The sequence below is a fragment of the Narcine bancroftii genome, chromosome 14, assembly GCF_036971445.1.
Source record: "Narcine bancroftii isolate sNarBan1 chromosome 14, sNarBan1.hap1, whole genome shotgun sequence".
NCBI classification, from domain to species: Eukaryota; Metazoa; Chordata; class Chondrichthyes; order Torpediniformes; family Narcinidae; genus Narcine; species Narcine bancroftii.
In genome coordinates this window covers 52,688,853-52,710,814 of record NC_091482.1, presented here as the reverse complement: position 1 = coordinate 52,710,814, position 21,962 = coordinate 52,688,853, and the positions used below count along the sequence as shown (strand labels likewise).

Below are 21,962 nucleotides of genomic sequence, written 5' to 3'. Positions count from 1 at the left end.
AAAGTGATCTAGGAACAAACTAAATGCACTGCCCTGGTTTTTCATTACAATACACACCCAGCATTCATAAATAGAGAGCACTGCTGGAACAGAGTGTACTTATACAGGCAATCATCTGCAGAGCTGGTTCCGACTATCCGTGTCAATTTACAGAGCATTTTAATATACTCTGAGTCATGTTCCTGCAAATACACTTCATATAAGCAGAGCTAAGAAAGCAGAACCTGAAACCTAAACTAATTATTCCACATTCATATTGGATCAGGTTGAAAATATTGCAGTCATGGGTAAGGAGTTTACATCAGACAAACTTTTACCTGTCATCTCAAATCTTATTAGAGTCTCTTCTGATCAGTTGTTTTGTGCATTTTCAGGCAATACCTTTAGGCTTATTGTGCAGACTGCCTGGCACCAGGCTTTGCTATGTTCATCAGTGACCACTTATACTTGAAACAGGAAAGGGTACGTTTGGATTGAACATTGTCCACTTTGTTAAAAATCATGCCCTCCCCACCAGCTTTATATATCCCACTCCTTATATTGGTATTGTATTTCAAAGATAAAAAGATATATACATTCTCTGCCTCTTAATGCCTACCTGTTGCACATTCCCCACCACTTACACATGCCACTACTACCTCCTACGGCCGCTACGAGACCGGCTGAGTTCTTCCAGTTTTCCTGTGTTTTCTTTTTAAAATATTTTTATTGGTATTTAAAGTATAAACAATTGAACAGTACAATTGTACAATGTGCTACAAAATTAGAAAACAAAACCAAATAAGATTTAATAGTAAAATAAAGCATAACAATAAAAAAAAAATTAATGCTCCTTCCTCTAAGCAGGGTTGAAAGTTGACACTTTGGAGAAGGACAACACTGCGCCAAAATTCCAAAACACTAAATCTTAAGATTATGATAGTTATATATCAATGTCTTTTTAAAATTTAATATTTGAATCTTGATAGCATATCTGTTTTTTTTCCAAAAGTTAAGTAAGACATAATATCGTTCAGCTACTGTGCATGTGTAGGTGGGGCATTTGATCAAAAATGCACTTCTGGCTATCATCAAGAAAAAGATAAAATTTGACTCTGAACGGAAATCAGTAATACCTTGTCCCCTTGAGATATTCCAAAAAGAGCAATTAAAGGGCAAGGTTCCAACTTTAAACTTAAAATTGATAGTGTTTGAAAAACATCATTCCAAAATTTTTCTATATGCTAGGTATGAACTAAAGAGGGCATCACCTGTTCTTCATTTGTCACATAAGGGATTCATTCATATCTGAATAAAAACAGGACAATTTAACTTTATGTTTTGACTACAATCACAGACTTTCACGTTTCACACCACTATTACAAGCTGTACTCATTCAAGACACATTCCCCATCGTTTAAATACTCTGGATGCACTCAAAAGCATTTACACTTTTTCTCTGCTTGCTGAGTTCGGAACATCAAAATACACCCCTCTCTTCAAGTTTACACTTCTCGAACTTATACCATCCTCACTACTTATAATTTTCCCACCAGACAAATATTCCTGCCGTTTATACCATGTAATGTAACAGAGTACTCTATTCGCCTGGATGAATATTTGCAGAAGCTTGATATTATCCTGGTCCGAGTATCTGCTAGTTGATCTGCACTTCTTCGAAGCAAGGTTGAAAGTTGACATGTATGAATCAAGTAACACCTTCTTGGAGAGGGACACAACACTTCACCAAAATTCCAGAACAACACTACATCTTAAGATTAAGATTCCCCGCAATCAACAGGTGATTTTGGAGTATTTTAATGCATGCGGCAATGACTCATCATGACTGCTTTGGCAGTACTTCCCAAGTTCACATCCACCACAAACTGGAAGCAGGTGAATGGAATGCCATCTCATGACAATCCAACTGTTCCCTCGTGGATCCTGGAACTCCATGCCTAACAGCATTGAAGAAGTTTCTTCCCAGTGTAGACTGCAAAAACACAGGAAGAAGTGTTATTACTGAAATGTAATCAGTGACAATTATAAAAATAAATAATCAAGTGGTGTGTTTTCATTAGACATTCAATGGAACAGAGTACGTCAATACATTTTGTGTGAGTCCTCTTCCCTCTTTCTCTCATCCTCCCCCAGCTCTGATCTGCTCATTAGCCAAACTCCCTCTGTCCATCCAATGCTCTATTAAAAATACACCGCAGACAGCAGGACATGAATACAGCCACAGCCTTGACATCTGAAGAGATGGTACAGCTCCACAATCATGTGTTTCTTCTCCGAAGGACTCAACCAATCAGCATAAACAGCCCAAGTTCAGGTGGCTTGGGTCGGAGGTTGGTTGACTTGGAGTCCTTGGATCCTCAGATTTGTCACAAAATGCCTCTGAATTAAACCAAATGAGTTGTGATCATTTCCAGCCAGCTCCACTCTTGGGGACAAGTTTTAAAAAAAACTGGAGATTCTTTCAGACTCACAGCATGCAGCACATTTTCTGCTGACAACCAGAGGAAAATTTGAGTCTCATTGGACATCACTCTATAGTAAATGTCAGGTTTGATTGCAAGACACTGCACAGTAACTCAGTCATGTCATCCACCACTTTCTGAATGGAGATTGCACATTCTCTCTGCAACTATTGGGTTTTCTCTCGACGTTCGAGTTTTTTTTCTCCCATATCCAAGAGGTATTTAGGTTGGTAGGTTATTTGGCCACTGTAAATTGCCCCCAAGATGTAGGTGAGTAGCAGAATCTGGTGGGAGTTAATGGGAATGCATGGAGAACAGGCTGCAGGGAAAATCAATGAGAGATGGTATGGGATGTGAGCCAGGATAAGTGTTGATGGACTGAATAGCCTCCTTTTCTGTTGTTAAGAAATACAACACAGAGAATCTTGACATAATTAAACCTGAGTGTCCTTGTGGGATTTGCAAGGATTTACTTCTCCTGCACCAGGTTTCACAAACGCCTCATTCCGGTTGAATTTGTGGTGTGTTGCTCTTCATTCCCTTTTGTTCACACTCTTAAATCCAGCCTGCTGTGAAACTTCTCCAGGATTTATAATGCAAGTTGCATCCAAATCTTTTCTTTACACTGGAATGCAGGATCCCTCTGATGCCACAGAACCATGAGCTCTGAACAAAATCTCGACAGGTGATTCCACAAGAAGAAGCAGTAATTTTATATTCATTCTTTGGGTGTGTGGGCATTGCTGGTGAATCTGATGGTGAAAAATTTCTTCTTAAAACTTGGTCATAACTTGGTTTGTGACTGTGGTGGTACACCACCGGCCTACTGCAGGGGGTAACCTCTTATACCTGTAGGAGTGTAAGGAGACAGTGCAACAGCTGGGCAGCTGTCAATCAGTCAGCCTGAATGGATCAAGCCCCACCCAGTCGGGTGTCAATACCCTCCGAGATATAAGCCTGCGCCGACCTCCCGAGGCCTCACTCAGAGATGCTGTAGCCACAGCCAGCCTGGCTCTGTGGAAGTCTTTGTGGATTAAAGCCTGTTGTACAGTCTTTATCCTTGTGTGTGTCTAATTCTGGCTAACAGTGCACCACAGTGTCAGCATCTGGTGTCCCACATTTTCCTGTTCTCTGCACAGCAACACATCAGCGTGAAACACAGTGAGTGGCACCCCAAGGTGAACTAATTCTTCCCCACAGAACCACCATTATCCAGCCCCAATCTCCCCCACATCACAAATCTCAGAGTTGAAAGCTCACAGAAAAAAAAGGAAATAAAGACGAAAGTTCCTCAAGAAGATTTTTGACAAAAAAAATAACTTCTGTAAACATTGTGGAATTTCAAACAATGCGCTGCATGCCTCCTGAAGTAATAAGATGTAGACAGCATGCTTCCCTTGGTGTATATTAAAGACAGCAATCTTCTGAAAGCCAGTAGTGGCATTTTGAGTGGGAGAATGGACTAGCTCATGATGGAATGGTAGAGCAGTCTTGATGGGCTGAATGATCAGTTTTGAGGGGAGGATGCTGAGCTGTAGTCGATAAAGAACATCCTGATGTCTGCATCTTTGCTCTCCAGGCGTTCCAGGGCTTTGTGTAGAGTCAGTGAGATGTAGACCTGTTGCTGTGATAGGCGAACTGGAATGGATCCATGTCACAGCTCAGACTGGAGCTGATCTGCTTCGTCACCAGCCTTTCAAAACACTTCATCACCGTTGATGTCAGTGCTACCGGTTAATAATCATTAAGGAAGGTTACTGCAATCTTCTTGGGAACCAATATGGTTGTTTGAAACAGGTGGGTAGCATGCTCTGCTGGAGTGAAATATTGAAGATATCTATGAATACCTCTGCAAGTTGATCAGCATATTACTCAGCCAGGAACTCCATCCAGGCTGGATGCTTTCCTCAGATTCACTCTCCTCAAGGCAGCATGCATGTCATTCTCATACACGGACAGGGTAGGTTCGTCAGGGGACGTGGGGGTTCCTTACTGTTTCTGTCGTCAAATTGGGCATAGAAGGTGTTGAGTTAATCAGGCGCAGAAGGTGTTGAGTTTACACATTAGAAAATCATTTTAATAAAGTAGATAGTCACATCATTGCTCTGTTTTTTGCATATAGGAAGGGAGCAGGTTTATGCTTTAATATTGAGCCATCCAGATGATGAAGTAGTGTTGTGAAATAGATTGGTATAAACAAATGATCTAATGAATGTTTCATCTTGTGGAGATGGAGTGTTGGCATGTACAACAGTAGATTAAGAAAGAATGAACTTTCAATAATATTCATTTCTGGTCTCAAAACCTTTCAATGAACTTTATAATGAATGAACTGTAGACACTTTTAAGAGGATTTATACGCAAGATCCCACAAACCTCCAACAGTGAGCAAATAATCTATGTTTAATGATGGATAAAGGATAACATGTTGGCCAATATTCCCCAGTTTATTTCCTGTTGTTATCGGGCTCTTAAATGGACCCCTCATTAATCAATTATAATGCTCTTGCTGTAGTTTCACTGCACCTTTCTCCATACCCTATAATTGTTTTTGTCACACTATACCCTGCACCTTGACTTTCTGCAGCACGACACCCTGCACTTTTATTTAATAATTGTACTCTTGCTGTACGTAAATATGGGTTGACTTGCCAGCATACCTTGGAAAACAATGGTTTTCCCTGTATCTTGGTGCATGTAACAATAAAACAATTCTACTGAATGTAATGAATGCATTCTTACAGAATGCAAGACAAGGACTCTGATTAATGACTCATCTGTACCTTGGATAGAACAGTATTTCCACAGTACTGCACCAGGCTTTATGGTAGGGATCAAACCCGCGATTCTCAGGATTTAAGATGAAGCATGCTATCCCCTGAGGCAAGGTTGTCTCTCAATAGCAGGTGGGGATCAAGCTCTTGAAAGGAGAGGAAAATAGAAAACAGACAAAATGCAATTGATCTGACCACAGGCATCAACTTGGAGGGACATGAAAGGAACGCATATTGAGTCAGAGAGAGTGAAAGGAACACATTTAGAGTGATTAGGCCCTTTCAAACTGCCATGTAAAATGGGGTTAACTGGGCAATTTGTACGGTTAGCGACCCAGGTACATGGAGATTTTAAAGGGTCCAACCGGGTGAACATGGTCAGAGCACAACTGGGTCCCTGACCTACATCAGAGGTGGTCAGGGAACCCAGTAAAACTTACCCAGGCATCTTGCTCTGACGGTTTGAAAGGGGAAATGGGCGACCTGATTACTCAGGTAATGTCAGCACTTGTGTGCGTGCTTCACAGAGAAACCCTTGGCTGAAGTTCCACTGCCATGATCGGTGGAGAGAGGTTGCTAACACGATTGAAAGGAGAGAGGTTACTGCCGTGATCGGGGGTGAGAGATCACTGCAGCTATTGGACGGGAGAGTGGCCGCTGCCGCAATCGGTGGAGGGAGGAGGTGGTGTGGGGTGTGGAGCGTGCCACTGCTGCAAATGCTGCTCCAGTTCACGACAACAGTTCAACGCGGGAATGCGGGAGCAATAGCCGTCTTCCTTACCCTTAATCCCCCACACTGCTGGAACCACTCCGGCACTGGCACAGTGGTTCCAGCGGCATGGGGGATTTTGGGGAAGGAAGACGGCCATTGCTCCTGCACTCCCAAATTGAGCCGTTTCCACAAACCAGAGTGGCATGACACAGCAGCAATCTCTATCCCTTGTTTGTGGTGGGGGGGGGGGGGCGACTGACAGGGAGGGCGACTGACAGGGCTGGTGGTGATGGGGTGCTGACAGCCAATACTTCTGGTGAATGCGTCATCGCAGGGGCAAGATCCCCCTTAAATCGCTGGATTGGCGATTATCTGGTAGGTCTGGCTGCGATTTGAAAGGTGCATCCTGTCTCCATACCCAGTAATTTCACCCGGGTCCCAGGAGGGCGACCCGGGTGCTGCAATTTGAAAACACCTATAGAGTCATACAACACAAAGAGCCTCTTCAACCCATCAAGTACACACCGTCCATAGCGTTAATTCTACATGCATTCTCATCAATTCCCCCCTTCATTCTGAACTCAACTACAATGGGAAAAGTAACCAATTAACTACCAACTCACACATCCTTGGGATTTTTGGCGCACATTCATTGGCACAACATCGCGAGTCGAAGGGCCTGTTCTGTGCTGTAATGTTCTAAACCAGAGCTTCCAGGATAAACTCATGCAGTCACAGAAAGAAAATGCAAAAATTCCACACAATCAGTACTGAAGGTCAGAATTGAGCCCGGGTCACTGGATGTATGATGCAGCTGTTTGATTGACTGCTCCACTGAGCTGTCCCTTATAAATTGTGATTCACATTCATCACCAGTGATTGGGACACTGTTGTGGGTCTGACGTCTGCCAAGAATTATTAGTCAAGTCTGACACCTAGTGGAATATTTTAAAATTTCCATTTTTTGCATGCCAAACGGTAATCACAGCATGTTTATACGCTATATATTGGTCCATAAGACCTCTACCGGCATCACCTACGGCTCCTAGAACGCTTCCACCAGCGTCGTCTCCGCTCCATCCTCAACATTCATTGGAGCGCTTTCATCCCTAACGTCGAAGTACTCGAGATGGCAGAGGTCGACAGCATCGAGTCCACGCTGCTGAAGATCCAGCTGCACTGGGTGGGTCACGTCTCCAGAATGGAGGACCATCGCCTTCCCAAGATCGTGTTATATGGCGAGCTCTCCACTGGCCACCGTGACAGAGGTGCACCAAAGAAAAGGTACAAGGACTGCCTAAAGAAATCTCTTGGTGCCTGCCCCATTGACCACCGCCAGTGGGCTGATATCACCTCAAACCGTGCATCTTGGCGCCTCACAGTTCGGCGGGCAGCAACCTCCTTTGAAGAGGACCGCAGAGCCCACCTCACTGACAAAAGGCAAAGGAGGAAAAACCCAACACCCAACCCCAACCAACCAATTTTCCCCTGCAACCGCTGCAACCGTGTCTGCCTGTCCCGCATCGGACTTGTCAGCCACAAACGAGCCTGCAGCTGACGTGGACATTTACCCCCTCCATAAATCTTCGTCCACGAAGCCAAGCCAAAGAAGAGATTGGTCCATAAGACTATATGACTCAGGAGCAAAAATAGACTGTTCACCCCATCGAGTCTGCCCCACCATTTTATCATGGCTGATTTTTAAAAATTCTCTCTGTATTGCACAGTTGGTTTGTTTACATTCGTTATCTGTTTACAGTTCTATTTATTTACATGTATAAGCTGTGTATTGTTTATTTTGCACTTCCAATAAGTGGTAATTCTACCTCACCCACAGAAAAAGATTCTCAGTGTGGTATGTGGTATGTGATTATGCGTGTATGTGGTATGTTCTCTGACAATCAATCCAAAATCTGAATCTGATTTTACTATCCTTTTCAACCCTATTCTCCTCCCTACTTCCTATAGCCCTTGATTCCCTTCCTAATCAAGAAACTATCTGCCTGTGTCTTAAATATACCCAATGATCTGGCCTTCACAGCCATCCGTGGCAATGAATTTAATAGATTGATGTAAAGGAATTCCTCCTCATCTCCGTTCTAAAGGGACGTTTTTGTATTCTGGCACTGCCAGAGATTAGCTTAAAGCAAGAATCACATCTTAGTCTCAGCTACCAAATCATCAAATATTGCCTTTGATATATTTTCTCCAATCTTTCTAAATCTTTCCAGATATACCGGATAAGCAGTGTAGGGGCCAAAAGGGGCGTATTTACATTTGTTAGGCGGCGTCCTGGCGTCCGTAGGCTGCGGCGGCCATGTTGCATCCTGCAAGCATGCGCGAGCCTTTGGTTGGCACATGTGCAGTGGTTTCATGTATTGAGGATGGTTGGTGGATGTATGGGAGTTGCGGCGCGATCCCATATAGTGTGTTAGCCCACCGACAAGAATGGCGGCACAAGGACGGGAGGCTCAAGTATTTTTTGTTGACCATTTATGTATAGATTGTTTACACATTTGTTATTTATGGATATTACGACAAAAAGTTAATATAGATCGCAAGAAGTCTGTTATGTTAATAAGCGATTTGAAAACCTCACTGGACTTGGTGGTGAATTAAATTGAAACGCGTCACAAGAGCCCCACCTAGCCTTCAAGCAGCTTTTGTAGATAATAGCTTCTGTAAGTAAGTTAATTGATCACGTGGATGTATTTTAGCAGTGTGAGCTCAGGGACGGAAGGGCCTGGTACTGTGCTGTATTTCTAACTTTAAAATTTATAAAGGTAATATTGAACACTCTGAATGGAAGATGCTTTTCAGTCCTTGGGCTTGCTTTTCCATTCAATTAGATCACGGCTCATCCATGTCTCATCCTGATTTGCCGGTTTTTGCATCAAATGCCTTGACACTGTCAATGCAAAATCTTTATAATTAGATAGATATCAGCTCTGACTTGTCCAGGCTTAAGTGCGAAGTCACAAGGATAATATTTAACAAAGATCCCTGTTAGCACCCATAATATCAAAGTTGTACCCGAGGCTGGTAAAATATATTATTTCAACAACATGAAAATAATAAATTGTGGCAACAGCCACAAAATTATCATTATGTAATAATGCTGGTCAGATTTGATGGAAACTAATTTTCTCAGCTTTCACCTTGCTTTTGATTTATTTATTTATAATTTAAACATACAGCATGGTAACAGGCCCTTCTGGCCCATGAGCCCATGCCACACAAATTCCCCAATTACCCTCCAACCTCCGAAGGGCAAGTGGAAACCGGAGCACCCAGAGTAAACCCACGCAGACATGGGGAGAACGTACAAACTCCTTTCAGACAGCTCTGGATTTGATGCTGTATCCGTGTTGTGCTAACCACTACAGTAACCAGGCTGCCCAAGATTTCTTTCTTTAAGGTTTCCTTGTAAAATGCAGTCTGACAAATCTGCCACCCATAATAATCCCTCTTTCCACCCATACCACCTATGAAACAAAAATCTCTAAACAGTTAATATCCCTAACGTCAAAGTACTCGAGATGGCAGAGGTCGACAGCATCGAGTCCACGCTGCTGAAGATCCAGCTGCGCTGGGTGGGTCACGTCTCCAGAATGGAGGACCATCGCCTTCCCAAGATCGTGTTATATGGTGAGCTCTCCACTGACCACCGTGACAGAGGTGCACCAAAGAAGAGGTACAAGGACTGCCTAAAGAAATCTCTTGGTGCCTGCCACATTGACCACCGCCAGTGGGCTGATATCGCCTCAAACCGTGCATCTTGGCGCCTCACAGTTCGGCGGGCAGCAACCTCCTTTGAAGAAGACCACAGAGCCCACCTCACTGACAAAAGGCAAAGGAGGAAAAACCCAACACCCAACCTCAACCAACCAATTTCCCCTGCAACCGCTGCAACCGTGTCTGCCTGTCCCACATTGGACTTGTCAGCCACAAACGAGCCTGCAGCTGACGTGGACATTTACCCCCTCCTTAAATCTTCGTGCGCGAAGCCAAGCCAAAGAAGACTTAAATCTAGTTTACCAGCACCTTGCAATACACTGCCACGACCACCAAAGGTATGGGCAACAGGAAAGTTAGAACACCCCAAGTTGCACACTTCAAAATGTCACTGCACTGACATTGTTGTGCTTCATGCAGGGGTGCAGCGCTAATTTTGTAAGATGCCGGAGCTCACCAAAATTGGCGACAAGGCGGTTTCATGAGACCTGGCCTTGTTGGCACCATGTTGTATTGGGCATTAACTAATTGAGAGCAAACAAAAGGAAGTAAGTGTACCGGCCTTGGAAGAAACAGGTTCTTTATATGTCAAGAATAGCTTTAGTGGGGGTGGGGGGAGGGGGAATGAGGTGCCAGAGAAAATTAGAAATGGAGTAGGAGTCAGTCACCCAGTGTAGAGCCAAGACTTGTTGATCCAAACCAAGGCTTTTATTAGCAAAAGGCAGGAGCTCTTCACAGGTGGCCGACCAGTCCGGAATGAGACCTGGCTAGGGACACAACTCTTTAAGGCCCAGACAGTAGGTGTGGCTAAGCTCTCAGCCAATCACTGGAAGCACAGTCATTACATACTCTAGATACTGTAACTATATACATTGGTGATAGGTCTGTACTATCACACCCAGGCCTTTGAGTCTGCTCTGCTCTACTGATCTTCTACCTGCATGACATTTCCTGAACTGTGCCTCTCTTCCTGTGTCTCAAGATTTTAGGATGGAGATGAAGAGGAACTGCTTGTCCCAGAGGGTGACAAATCTATGGAATTTGCTTCCCATTGAAACAGTGGTGGCTACCTCAGTAAATATATTTAAGACAATGTTCGATAGGTTTTTACATAGTAGAGGAATTAAGGGATGTGGAGATGGCCTATCATCAGATCAGCCATGATTTCACTGAATGGCAGAGCAAGCTTGACAGGCCGGATGGCCGACTCCTGCTCCTATTTCTCATGATTTGCTCAATGCTCAGAAATCTGTTGAGTGTTTTGGATGAATGTAATAACAGCCTCTATAGTCTGCAGGATAGAGAATTTCGTTCCAAAGGATCACTATTCTTTGAATCAAGCGGTTGTCCTCATCTTGGTCTTAATTTATTTATTTTTAAATAGTGCCCTTGGTTCCAGTTTCCTTACTCAGGGGAAACATCCACAGAACATTATAGCATAGAAACAGGTCCTTTGGCCCTTCTAGTGTGTGTTGAACTATTTTTTTACCTAGTCCCTCTGACCTGCACCTAGTCCATAGCTCTCCATACCCCTCCCATCCAAGTACCTGTCCAAATGTTTCTTAAATGTTAAAATTGAGCCTGCATTCACCACTTCAGCTAGAAGCTCATCCACACTCCCATCTGTGTGAAGAAGTTCCCCCTAATGTTCCCCCTAAACTTCCAAAATCAGAATGCAAAATCTATTGTGGTTGTGTACAAATGGCAAATAATGAGCTAAAAAGTATGTTAAGATTGAAATAGATTTGTTGGGAATGAGGAAATTGTGAAAGGAATATATTTTCCATCAGTCTTCGTACAAAAAGGCAACAGAAGACTCCAGGAAAGAGTAGAGAGAAACCGGTCAAAGGCGTTGAAAGAAATTGGTTGAATTTTTGATATGGCTGTTGAAGAAAATGATGGTACATGATCTCCTTAATAAGATTGTAAAAGTGCAGAGAAGATTTACTAGGATGTTGCCAGGACCTGAGGAACTAATTTACAGGGAAAGATTAAACAGGTCAGAACTTTATTCCCTGGAGCATTGAAGAATGAGGGGAGATTTGATAGAGGTCTACAAAGTTAAGAGGAGTATGTATAGAGTAAATGCAAGCAGGTTTTTTCCACTGAGGTAAGGTGAGATACAAATCAGAGGACACAGGGTAAGGGTAAAAGGGAACGTTAGGGGAATTTCTTCACGCGGAGAGTGGTGGAAGTGTGGAATGAGCTGAAGTGGTAAATGCAGGCTCACTTTTAACATTTGAGAAAAATTTGGATAGGTACATGAATGAGAGGGCTATGGAGGGTACAGGTCAGTGGGACGATAGAATAGTAGTTTGGCACAGACTAGAAGGGCTAAAGGGCCTGTTTCTGTGCTGTAGAGTTCTATGATTCTATGGTAATCTTCTCCTCTTACACCCTTAACCCATGTCCTCTAGTTTGTATCTCACTTACCCTCAGTGGAAAAAAGCCTACTCTATCTATCTACCTATTCAGCATAATGCTCTTCTCATTCTTCTGAACTCCAGAGAATATAAGCATAGTCTACTCAATATTAACTTGCACTGCCAACTCTCCATCTCTGGAACCATTCTTGTGAATCTTCATTGCTTTCCCTTTTTAATAAGTACATCCTTTCTTGGGTATCGAGACTAAAACTGAATGTTGCAATTATGCATGTTGCCTCACCAAAGCCCCATAGAGTTGCAAGAAATTTCCTTCACGTAAATCTACTGACAATCATTTTTGTGGAGTTTCTTTGCATTGTTGAATACTTCTATTTGAAATGTTTAATGTCTCAGTCTAATCTTCCTTAATATGTCTGGGAACTGACAATAAAATACGCTTACATAAGGCCTTTAACACAGAAAAGTATCCCATTGTGCTTCATAGGAGTGTTATTAAACAGGACAACTAACATTGAGGTCAAATAAAATGAAAATACCACAGTTGAATAAAAATTTGGCCAAAGTGGTTAAGAACGGATTCAAAAGAGGTTGAGGTAGAAGTAAAGAAATTAAAGGAGGAATTGGAGAGCTCTGAATGAGACAATTTGATTATACAGCTACCAACGACAGAATGAATGAAATTAAAAATATACAAGAGGCTAAAATGAGGCCACAAAATGCTTAGAAAACAATAAGGCTGAACAAGGCTACAGATATTTGGAAGGGGATAAGGTCATGAAGGTTTTTTTAAATTTTCAAGACACACAAATCCAAAACAACAATGCAATCTTTCTCAACAATAATATATATTCAGAGTCCATCCCCCCCCCGCCCCCACCTTCCCTCCCTTCCCCCCCCGCCCCCACCTTCCCTCCCTTCCCCCCCCGCCCCCACCTTCCCTCCCTTCCCCCCCCGCCCCCACCTTCCCTCCCTTCCCCCCCCGCCCCCACCTTCCCTCCCTTCCCCCCCCGCCCCACCTTCCCTCCCTTCCCCCCCGCCCCCACCTTCCCTCCCTTCCCCCCCCGCCCCCACCTTCCCTCCCTTCCCCCCCCCGCCCCCACCTTCCCTCCCTTCCCCCCCCGCCCCCACCTTCCCTCCCTTCCCCCCCCCGCCCCCACCTTCCCTCCCTTCCCCCCCCCGCCCCCACCTTCCCTCCCTTCCCCTATATCACAAGGAAAAGATTATGTAAATTAAACAAACATAAACAACCAAAAATGTATAGAGTCACCCAGCCTTAAAGGAACCAAATTATAAACCCAAAGTAGCATAAAGTAAAATTAATAAGATATGAAACAAGAGCATGTCATCTGTGCCACAACCCAGTCATGAAGGTTCTTGAGGATCAAGATGAGAGTGATTTGTTGAATTAACTTGTCTGCTTGAGATTAGTAATCAAGGACAGCTGGAGAAGATTGGGAGCCAGAACTGGAATTTTCAAAAATGGATGTTTTTGAGAAAATACACAGCTTATTGTAAACTGCCTAGAGCCAATTACCATTTATAATCTCTTACATGAAATGTCCCATTTCTCTGATTACTTTAGAAACTACTTTTGTGCAATTGATTGGTAAAACATGCTCAGAGTAAGATTTAACCAATGATGATAGATATTTCTTTGTTACCAGGCTATTCATGCAGAACTCTCCAAACTAGTTAAAAACTGGACTGGCCAGACGCAACCCCTGAGGAAAAAATCAGTAAGTGGGAGAAAATTGCAACAAGACCCGTGAAACCTCTTCCAGCAACACAAGAGTCGCCCTTGGTATGGAGTCCGTCTTACTCAACGAAAATAGCAAGGGCATTTTAAAGCTTTCTACCACTAAACTCCACATTATGTTTCAGGCTGTCCCGTGGAAGTGGCTTTTTGGATCCGCGATGGTGGCCCTTGGATGTGTGGTGACCACAATTGTGTTGGCAGCAAGAAACTGATCAACGGCAGACAGACACAGACACCCAAGGACCAGAAGACAAGAAGTGTCCGATTTGAATGAGTGTTCCTGCGACACACTTTTCCACAAAGGAAGAGGAAAAGGGGAGTGTGGAAATGAAACTACATTTTTAAATCACCTCAGAACAGATTATGCTCAGTTATAGAATCTTTTAAGCAGTTCCTAAATTCAATACAGAGACAGTTTTGATTTCAAAGAGCACTGTAATGTTGAATTAGTGCTGCAATCAAATATAATCAATGGTATTAAACATATAACATAGTTAATGTAATAAAAACACAATGCTTGAGAAACTCAGCAGGTCAAACAGCATACTTTAATATAGCATAAAATAAAAATACATGACCAGCATTTCAGCCTTGAGCAGTTTATCAAGGAATGAGCAAAATGTTGGCAGGTACCTGAATAAAATGGTGAGGTTTGGGGGCTGGGGTGGTTCAGGGAGAGGAGCACAGTTTAGAGGTAAGGGATGTTGTGTACTACATAGCACAAGTCAAATTACACAATGTTTTTAAAAAATTCCCAAGAATAAAATTTAACAATGACTTCTACTGAATACTTGCCCATTAAAATAAGCATTTAATTAATGCAGTTGAAAATAATTTTTCAAATCAACGATTGCTTTAGGAGTTCTGAATCACTCTACATTTAATAGGACTTCCAGTTAAGAAACTCCAGAGATATTTTCTGCCGCTGTAGGCTGGAAACACTTCTTTTAAGTTGTATGATTCTATACTCACATTTCCCCCCCCCCGAGTTGTTTTCAATGTTTTCCAAATTAAACAAAAAATTCTCACACCAATAATCATGGGTAATTGTAGAATTTTATTCCGGAGCAGAGGAGCATTTATTCGTTAATTTCGTGTTTGTTCTCTCAAGGTGTTTCCTAGTTTTTCAGGTTCTGTTCCTCAAATCCTGATCTAATAATTGTGAGTCTATATTTATGTTTGCAGACAGCGAAGTAATCAGCTACAGTTTGGACCTTCTTTCCATTGGTCTCTTTAACACATACTCTATTAAACAATGGAAACTAACTCTCCTTTTGTCTTATTTGGTGATTGCATTTTATTCCAGGGTTTCAGAACTTACTTTATTTGTGTTAATGTTTGTTGTTCATTTTCATTAAATGTAGAACATAAGAAATTGGAGCAGGAGTCGGCCATGCAGCCAGTTAAGCTTGCTCTGAAATTCAGATCCAATGATAGGCTCACTTCCACCTACCTGCCTTTTCTCATATCCCTTAATTCCCTTACTATGTACAAATCTATCTAATCTTGTCTTAAAATATAATTACTGAGGTCACCTCCACTGCTTCAATGGGCAGTGAATTCCACTCATTCACCACCCTCTGGGAAAAGCAGTTCCTCCTCATCTCTGCCCTGCATTTACTTCCCTGAATCTTGAAGCTGTGTCCCATAATTCTAGTGTTCCCTACCAATGTAAACAACTTACCAACCTCAATCTTATCTATGGCTTTTATCATATATGTTTCTATAAGATCCCTCTCATTCTTCTAAATTCCAGCGAGTACAATCCCAAATAACTCAATCTCTCCTCATAGACCAACCCTTTCATCCCTGGAATCAACCTGGTGAACCTCTGCACTGCCTCCAAAGCCAGTACATCCTTCATTGAGTAAGGAGACCAGAACTGCACGCATTACTCCAGATGCGGTCTCACCAGTATTTTGTACAGTTGCAGCATGGGCAGACTTCCCCTTCCAGAAATCCATTATAAACTCCTGGGTCTTGCTAATAATTGAGCGCAAGGTTGTTGCTCTGGACCCTACACAACTAGATTGGCTATCTCCAACCTATATTCCGATTTAGCCAACCACTTCAAAGTAAAATTAAGCACTTGCAGGCCTGTGACAAAGAAGATGTCTAAAATTGGGTGAGTGCTCTGCCCGTGGTGGTGTTCCTGCTGCCCTATTCTTTCTTGGTAATAGAAGTTGTCCACTTAGAAGGTGCTGTAAGAGTGTCTTTGGTGAGTGCCTGGTATCTATTATATCTGGGAGTCTAGCCAAGAAGGTGGTGGCCAACTAATCCAACCCATGGACAAAAATCACTCGTCTTTAACATCTCCTGTAACGACTGATTGTTCAGCAGCAGATGACCAACATGATCATCAACATAATATTAGGTTATTGTCAGGAATTTACAGTGTACAAGTTGGCAAAATATATGTAACCATGGCTACACTTCAAAACAAAATCCATTGCCCTTCAGAATGTTCTGAGCCGGTGAAAACAGATCTTTTTCACATGTACCTAGTTTCTTGTGAATAAATTCAGTGGCACTGATAAATATTTTTTATTAAATTCATAGATATCAAAACATGATGTAAAAAATGATTCTATTAGGTAGGGAAAGACACAAGCAGCAAGTGTTAATGATTGACAGAAAGGTGAAGGAAAGAATGAGAAAGCAAGGGAATAAGGGAATCAGATCATCGATTAATGAGAGTTTAAAAAAGGGAAATAAATAATGATTGAGAAATATAAAATCAAGAAGAAATGCAAGAAAAAAAACAAGCTGCTTCACTGCCTGGCACAGTAGTGCCAATGCTCTGGACAAGAAAAATCTCCAGAGGGTTGTTAACTCGGCCTGTGACATCAGGGGCACCAGACATGAGGACATCTACATGAGGTGGTGTCTTAAAAATGCAGCCTCTATCCTCAAAGACCACCACCACCCAGGCCATGCCCTGTTCACTCTGCTACCATCGGGAAGAAGACACAGGAGCCTGATAACGAGGACTCAGCAGCACAAGGACAGTTTCTGCCATCAGATTCCTGAATGTACAATGGACCACAGTCATTGCGTTACTTAGACTTTTTCCTTCTGCTATTTTTTTATTTGTTTTTAAGATGGTTTATATAAATGATTGCACTGTGACGCTGGCCGCAAAACATCGAATTTGTGCCACGTTCGTGACAATAAATTCCGACTCTGTCTCCAAAGACTCTTGAAAACTTCTACAGGTGTACCACGGTGAGCATTCTGGTTGCACCACTGTCTGGTACGCAGGTACATGTTCATAACAATAAATTTTGATTCTGATTTGTGCTTCCCGACTCGCCTACTTAAGCATAGAGGCAGGTATAATGTTTTTCCTAGCCAGCATATTTAGAACAGGGGCAAGAGCTGTTCTCATAAATATGAGGAGAAATCTCTTCACCCAGTGTGATAGTACAGATCTATCACCAATGTACATAGTGTATATAGTTACTGTATCTAGACTGTGCTTACAGCGATTGGCTGAGAGCTAAGCCACACCTATTGTTTGGGCCTTAAAGGGTTGTGTCCCTAGCCAGGTCGGATCATTCCGGACTGGTCGGCCACCTGTGAAGAGCTCCGGTCTTTTGCTAATAAAAGCCTTGGTTTGGATCAACAAGTCTTTGGTTCTTTCGACGAGCTCTACAATTTTATTAGCAAAAGGAATTTTTTTTTGAAAGGGATGGAGCGTTTAACTCGGCCAGAAAAACTTGATATCGACCCACAGTCAGCTACAGCCTTCAAAGCCTTTAAGTTCTGGCTGCTGAACTTTGAAAACTTCCTGAGATTCATTCAGGTAGAGGAGGATAACCAGCGTCTAACAGCATTGCTGTCTATGGTGTCCTTGAGAGTCTACGAGAACATCCAGGATGAGACCACTTACACCGCAGCCATAAAGGTACTGAAAGGACTGTATGATCAACCGGTGAACAGAGTTCATGCCCGGCTCATGCTTGCGTCGAGGAAACAACAGCCCGGTGAGTCCAGCAGGGCATATTTACAAGTACTAAAGGCATTGGGCAAGGACTGTAACTGTGTGGACAAAACTGCTGCCGAGATCACTAGCGACCTCGTCCGGGATGCCTATGTGGCTGGGCTCCGATCGAACGAAGTGAGGCTGCGCTTGCTCGAACAAGGGGTAGAAAAACTAGAGGACGTGGCCCGGATTGCAATCACAATGGAGGATGCAGCCTTAAAGTCCACCGAGCTCTCTAGGGACTGGACCCCTCGTTCTGATGTGAGTAAAGTGCCCTTCTACCCTACCCCTGACGGCCTGTCGGCTGCTGCTACCCTGCCCCGTGCGAACCCGAAATGTTATTTCTGCGGGAGGAACAAGCACAGCAGATCCCAGTGCCCAGCAAGAAAAGCCAGGTGCCAGAAGTGCCTTAAAAACGGCCACTTTGCTGCAGTCTGTAGGTCTAAAATGGCCGCCAGCAAACACAGTGCCTCGTGTGAAGCCCAATCGCCGCTTTCCCATTCAAACTCTTCTTCCCCAGAGCTCTCGTCCAATGAGAGCGAGGGCTCCCCTGCACGGCAACGCCTGACGTCACGGAGACGCCGAACCCGGAAGGGGCAACCCACCGTCGCAACCATGGTGATGGCCTGCCTCTCGCCCGCCGCTGCTGCCACCGCCACGGACACCCCCGGGGCCGACGCTACCGCTGCTGCCGCCGCCGCCACAGACACCCCCGGGGCCGACGCTACCGCCGCTGCTGCCGCCGCCACGGACACCCCCGGGGCCGACGCTACAGCCGCTGCTGCCGCCGCCACGGACACCCCCGGGGCCGACGCTACCGCCGCTGCTGCTGCCGCCACAGACACCCCCGGGGCCGCCACAGACACCCCCGGGGCCGCCACAGACACCCCCGGGGCCGCCACAGACACCCCCGGGGCCGCCACAGACACCCCCGGGGCCGCCACAGACACCCCCGGGGCCGACGCTACCGCCGCCGCAGCCACCCCCGCGGCCAACCAGGTGCTCACCCTAGCGTCCATCGCTGACGACCGCCAGGGCCCGACCACCGATCACGAGCAACTACAAACCCCACTACTTACCATTCACCCGCCACAACAGCACTTCCGGGAGGTTCTCCAACCTGCTCCTCGAGCGTTGCCTACGTCATCCCGTTGCGTGACGTCATCTCGTTGCGTGACGTCATCCCGTTGCGTGACGTCATCGCGCAAAACTCGCCTGTCAACTGCTTCAATAACATTAAACCAGCAATGCTCTCATCCCCTCACCAGAGCAATGGAACTGATTAAAGTGCATGGACACTACACCAATTGCTTATTTGACTCTGGGTCAACTGACAGTTTTATCCAGCCAGATCTGGCCCTCCATTGGGGACTTGACATTATCCCCACTACCCAGAGGATCTCATTAGCGACGAGGTCGCACTCGACTGGGATAAAGGGGTATTGCATCGCCACGCTGGAAGTACAGGGCGTGACGGTCACCCACTTTAAATTATTCGTCCTTCCCCAATTGTGCGCCCCAGTGTTGCTGGGATTAGACTTCCAGTGTCAGTTCCAAACGGTGTCCCTACACTTTGGGGGACCCCACGCCCCCCTCTCGGTCTGCCATCGCCATCGCCCCACTCCCGAAGCACCCGAGCAACCCGCCCCCGTGCCCCGGGGCCAATCCTGCGGCCTTTCCACACTCCGGATTGCCCCGCCAGCACTCTTCGCAAACCTCACCCCTGGCTGGAAGCCTGTGGCCACCAAAAGTCGGCAATATAGTTACGAAAACAGGCAATTCATTAGGAGTGAGGTGCGTAGATTGCTGGATGAGGGCATCATCGAACCCAGTTCAAGCCCCTGGAGAGCCCAGGTGGTGGTTGTCAAGAATGGGGAAAAACTACGGATGGTGGTCGACTACAGCCAGACCATTAACCGCTTCACACTCCTGGATGCGTACCCCCTGCCACGCATCACGGATGTGGTGAACCAGATCGCCCAGTACCGCATTTTCTCCACTATTGACCTACGTTCGGCCTACCACCAGCTCCCGATCCGCTGCGAGGACCGACCATTCACGGCCTTTGAAGCGAATGGGCGGCTATATCAATTTCTCAGGGTACCATTCGGGGTCACAAATGGTGTCGCGGTCTTCCAGCGGGAAATGGACAGGATGGTGGACCAGAACGGGCTAACCGCTACCTTCCCGTATCTGGACAATATCACCATCTGCGGCCACGACATGCAGGACCATGACGCCAACCTAGACAAATTTCTTCAAACTGCCCGTCAGCTAAACCTGACTTACAATTTGGACAAGTGTGTTTTCCGGACCACACGACTCGCTATTCTAGGTTGTGTGGTGGAAAACGGGATAGTCATGCCAGATCCTGACCGCATGCGTCCCTTAATGGACTTACCCCCCCCACATACCCAGAAAGCTCTCAAACGCTGCCTGGGCCTTTTCTCTTATTACGCACAATGGGTTCCAAACTACGCCGACAAGGCACGTCCTCTTATCAAGACCACCTCTTTTCCCCTCTCGACCGAAGCCACAGCGGCTTTCGATCGAATCAAATCTGACATCGCTGCTGCGACGCTGCACGCGATCGATGAGTCTGTCCCGTTTCAAGTCGAGAGCGATGCATCCGACTTCGCCCTGGCAGCCACCTTGAACCAGGCCGGTCGGCCTGTAGCCTTCTTCTCCAGAACCCTCCAGGGTCCGGAGAGTAGACACTCCTCGATCGAGAAGGAGGCCCAGGCCATAGTTGAAGCGGTACGTCGTTGGAGACATTACCTCGCTGGGAGGCGCTTTACACTGTTGACTGATCAACGCGCGGTCTCCTTCATGTTCAGCAACACCCAGCGTGGTAAGATAAAAAACGACAAAATCGCCAGATGGAGAATCGAACTCTCCACCTTTAACTATGACATCCTGTACCGGCCTGGTAAGCTCAACGACCCGCCTGACGCGCTCTCCAGGGGGACGTGCGCCAGCATACAGATGGACAGACTACGGAAACTCCATGAGGCGCTCTGTCATCCAGGGGTCACTAGGTTTGCTCACTTTGTCAAGGCGCGCAACTTACCCTACACAATTGAGGAGATCCGCTCCATGACCCGAGCCTGTTCGGTGTGCGCCGAATGCAAGCCCCACTTCTTCCGTCCGGATAACTCCCACGTCATCAAAGCCACCCGCCCCTTCGAGCGTCTTAGCGTAGACTTTAAGGGACCCCTACCGTCGACCAACCGTAATACCTACATCCTTACGGCCATCGACGAATACTCCCGCTTCCCATTCGCTGTGGCCTGCCCAGACACCACTGCCACCTCAGTGATACAGGCCCTTCACAGTATTTTCACCATCTTCGGGTACCCCAATTCCATCCACAGTGATAGGGGGTCCTCATTCATGAGTTCAGAGCTGCAACAGTACCTTCTGGAGTGTGGCATTGCTTCAAGCAGGACCACGAGCTATAACCCACGCGGTAATGGCCAGGTCGAGAGGGAGAATGCCACCATATGGAGAGCGGTTACACTGGCTCTCCGGTCTAAAGGTCTCCCCACCTCTCACTGGCAGGAGGTTCTCACTAGTGCCTTACACTCCATCCGCTCCCTCCTATGTACTGCAACAAATGCCACCCCCCACGAAAGGATGTTCCTTTTCCCGAGGAAATCCGAATCGGGAACCACTGTACCGGCATGGCTCACCGTCCCTGGCCCCGTCCTTTTGCGACGCCACGTCCGGCACTCAAAGAATGACCCCTTGGTCGACCGAGTGACTCTACTCCACGCGAACCCACATTACGCATACGTGGAGTTCCCAGACGGGCGGGAGGACACTGTTTCGGTGCGGGACCTAGCTCAGGACGCGGTAGACCCAGCAAACCCCCCAACTCCTTATGCTCCAGGCCCCGTGCCGCAACAGAAGGACCAACAGCACCCCAATGACTCGGGCCACCCTGCCGACAAAACGACTGGGGAATTGAGCGACGGAGCAGTCGCACCCGATGAGCCCGCGGGTGACACCACTCCAGCGACCCCAATCCCGGCACCACGGCGGTCACGCCGGATGGTCAGACCCCCTGACCGCTACAGTCCTTGACCTACCCCTTTTCATTCTCTCCCTCGTTTTTGTTTTTTTTTTTTCCCCGGGTCAATTCTCCAAGA

General features: G+C 45.7%; 1 protein-coding gene and 1 long non-coding RNA gene across 2 annotated transcripts in view; one reads left to right on the top strand and one right to left on the bottom strand.

Annotated features, from left to right (window-relative positions):
• The window catches only part of fkbp16 (FKBP prolyl isomerase 16), a 132,813-nt gene extending 117,709 nt beyond the window's left edge, over positions 1 to 15,104 (top strand). The window contains 3 exon segments of the mRNA XM_069910524.1: positions 13,717 to 13,804; positions 13,807 to 13,871; positions 13,952 to 15,104. Coding sequence (XP_069766625.1) covers positions 13,717 to 13,804; positions 13,807 to 13,871; positions 13,952 to 14,038 — 240 coding nt within the window. The 3' untranslated portion in view covers positions 14,039 to 15,104.
• On the bottom strand, positions 1,752 to 6,750 carry LOC138749306 (uncharacterized). The gene is made up of 2 exons (XR_011348551.1): positions 6,572 to 6,750; positions 1,752 to 1,972 (listed from the first exon to the last, which is right to left on the bottom strand). It is a non-coding gene; the product is annotated as an uncharacterized lncRNA (long non-coding RNA).
• Positions 15,105 to 21,962: the final 6,858 nt, after the last annotated feature.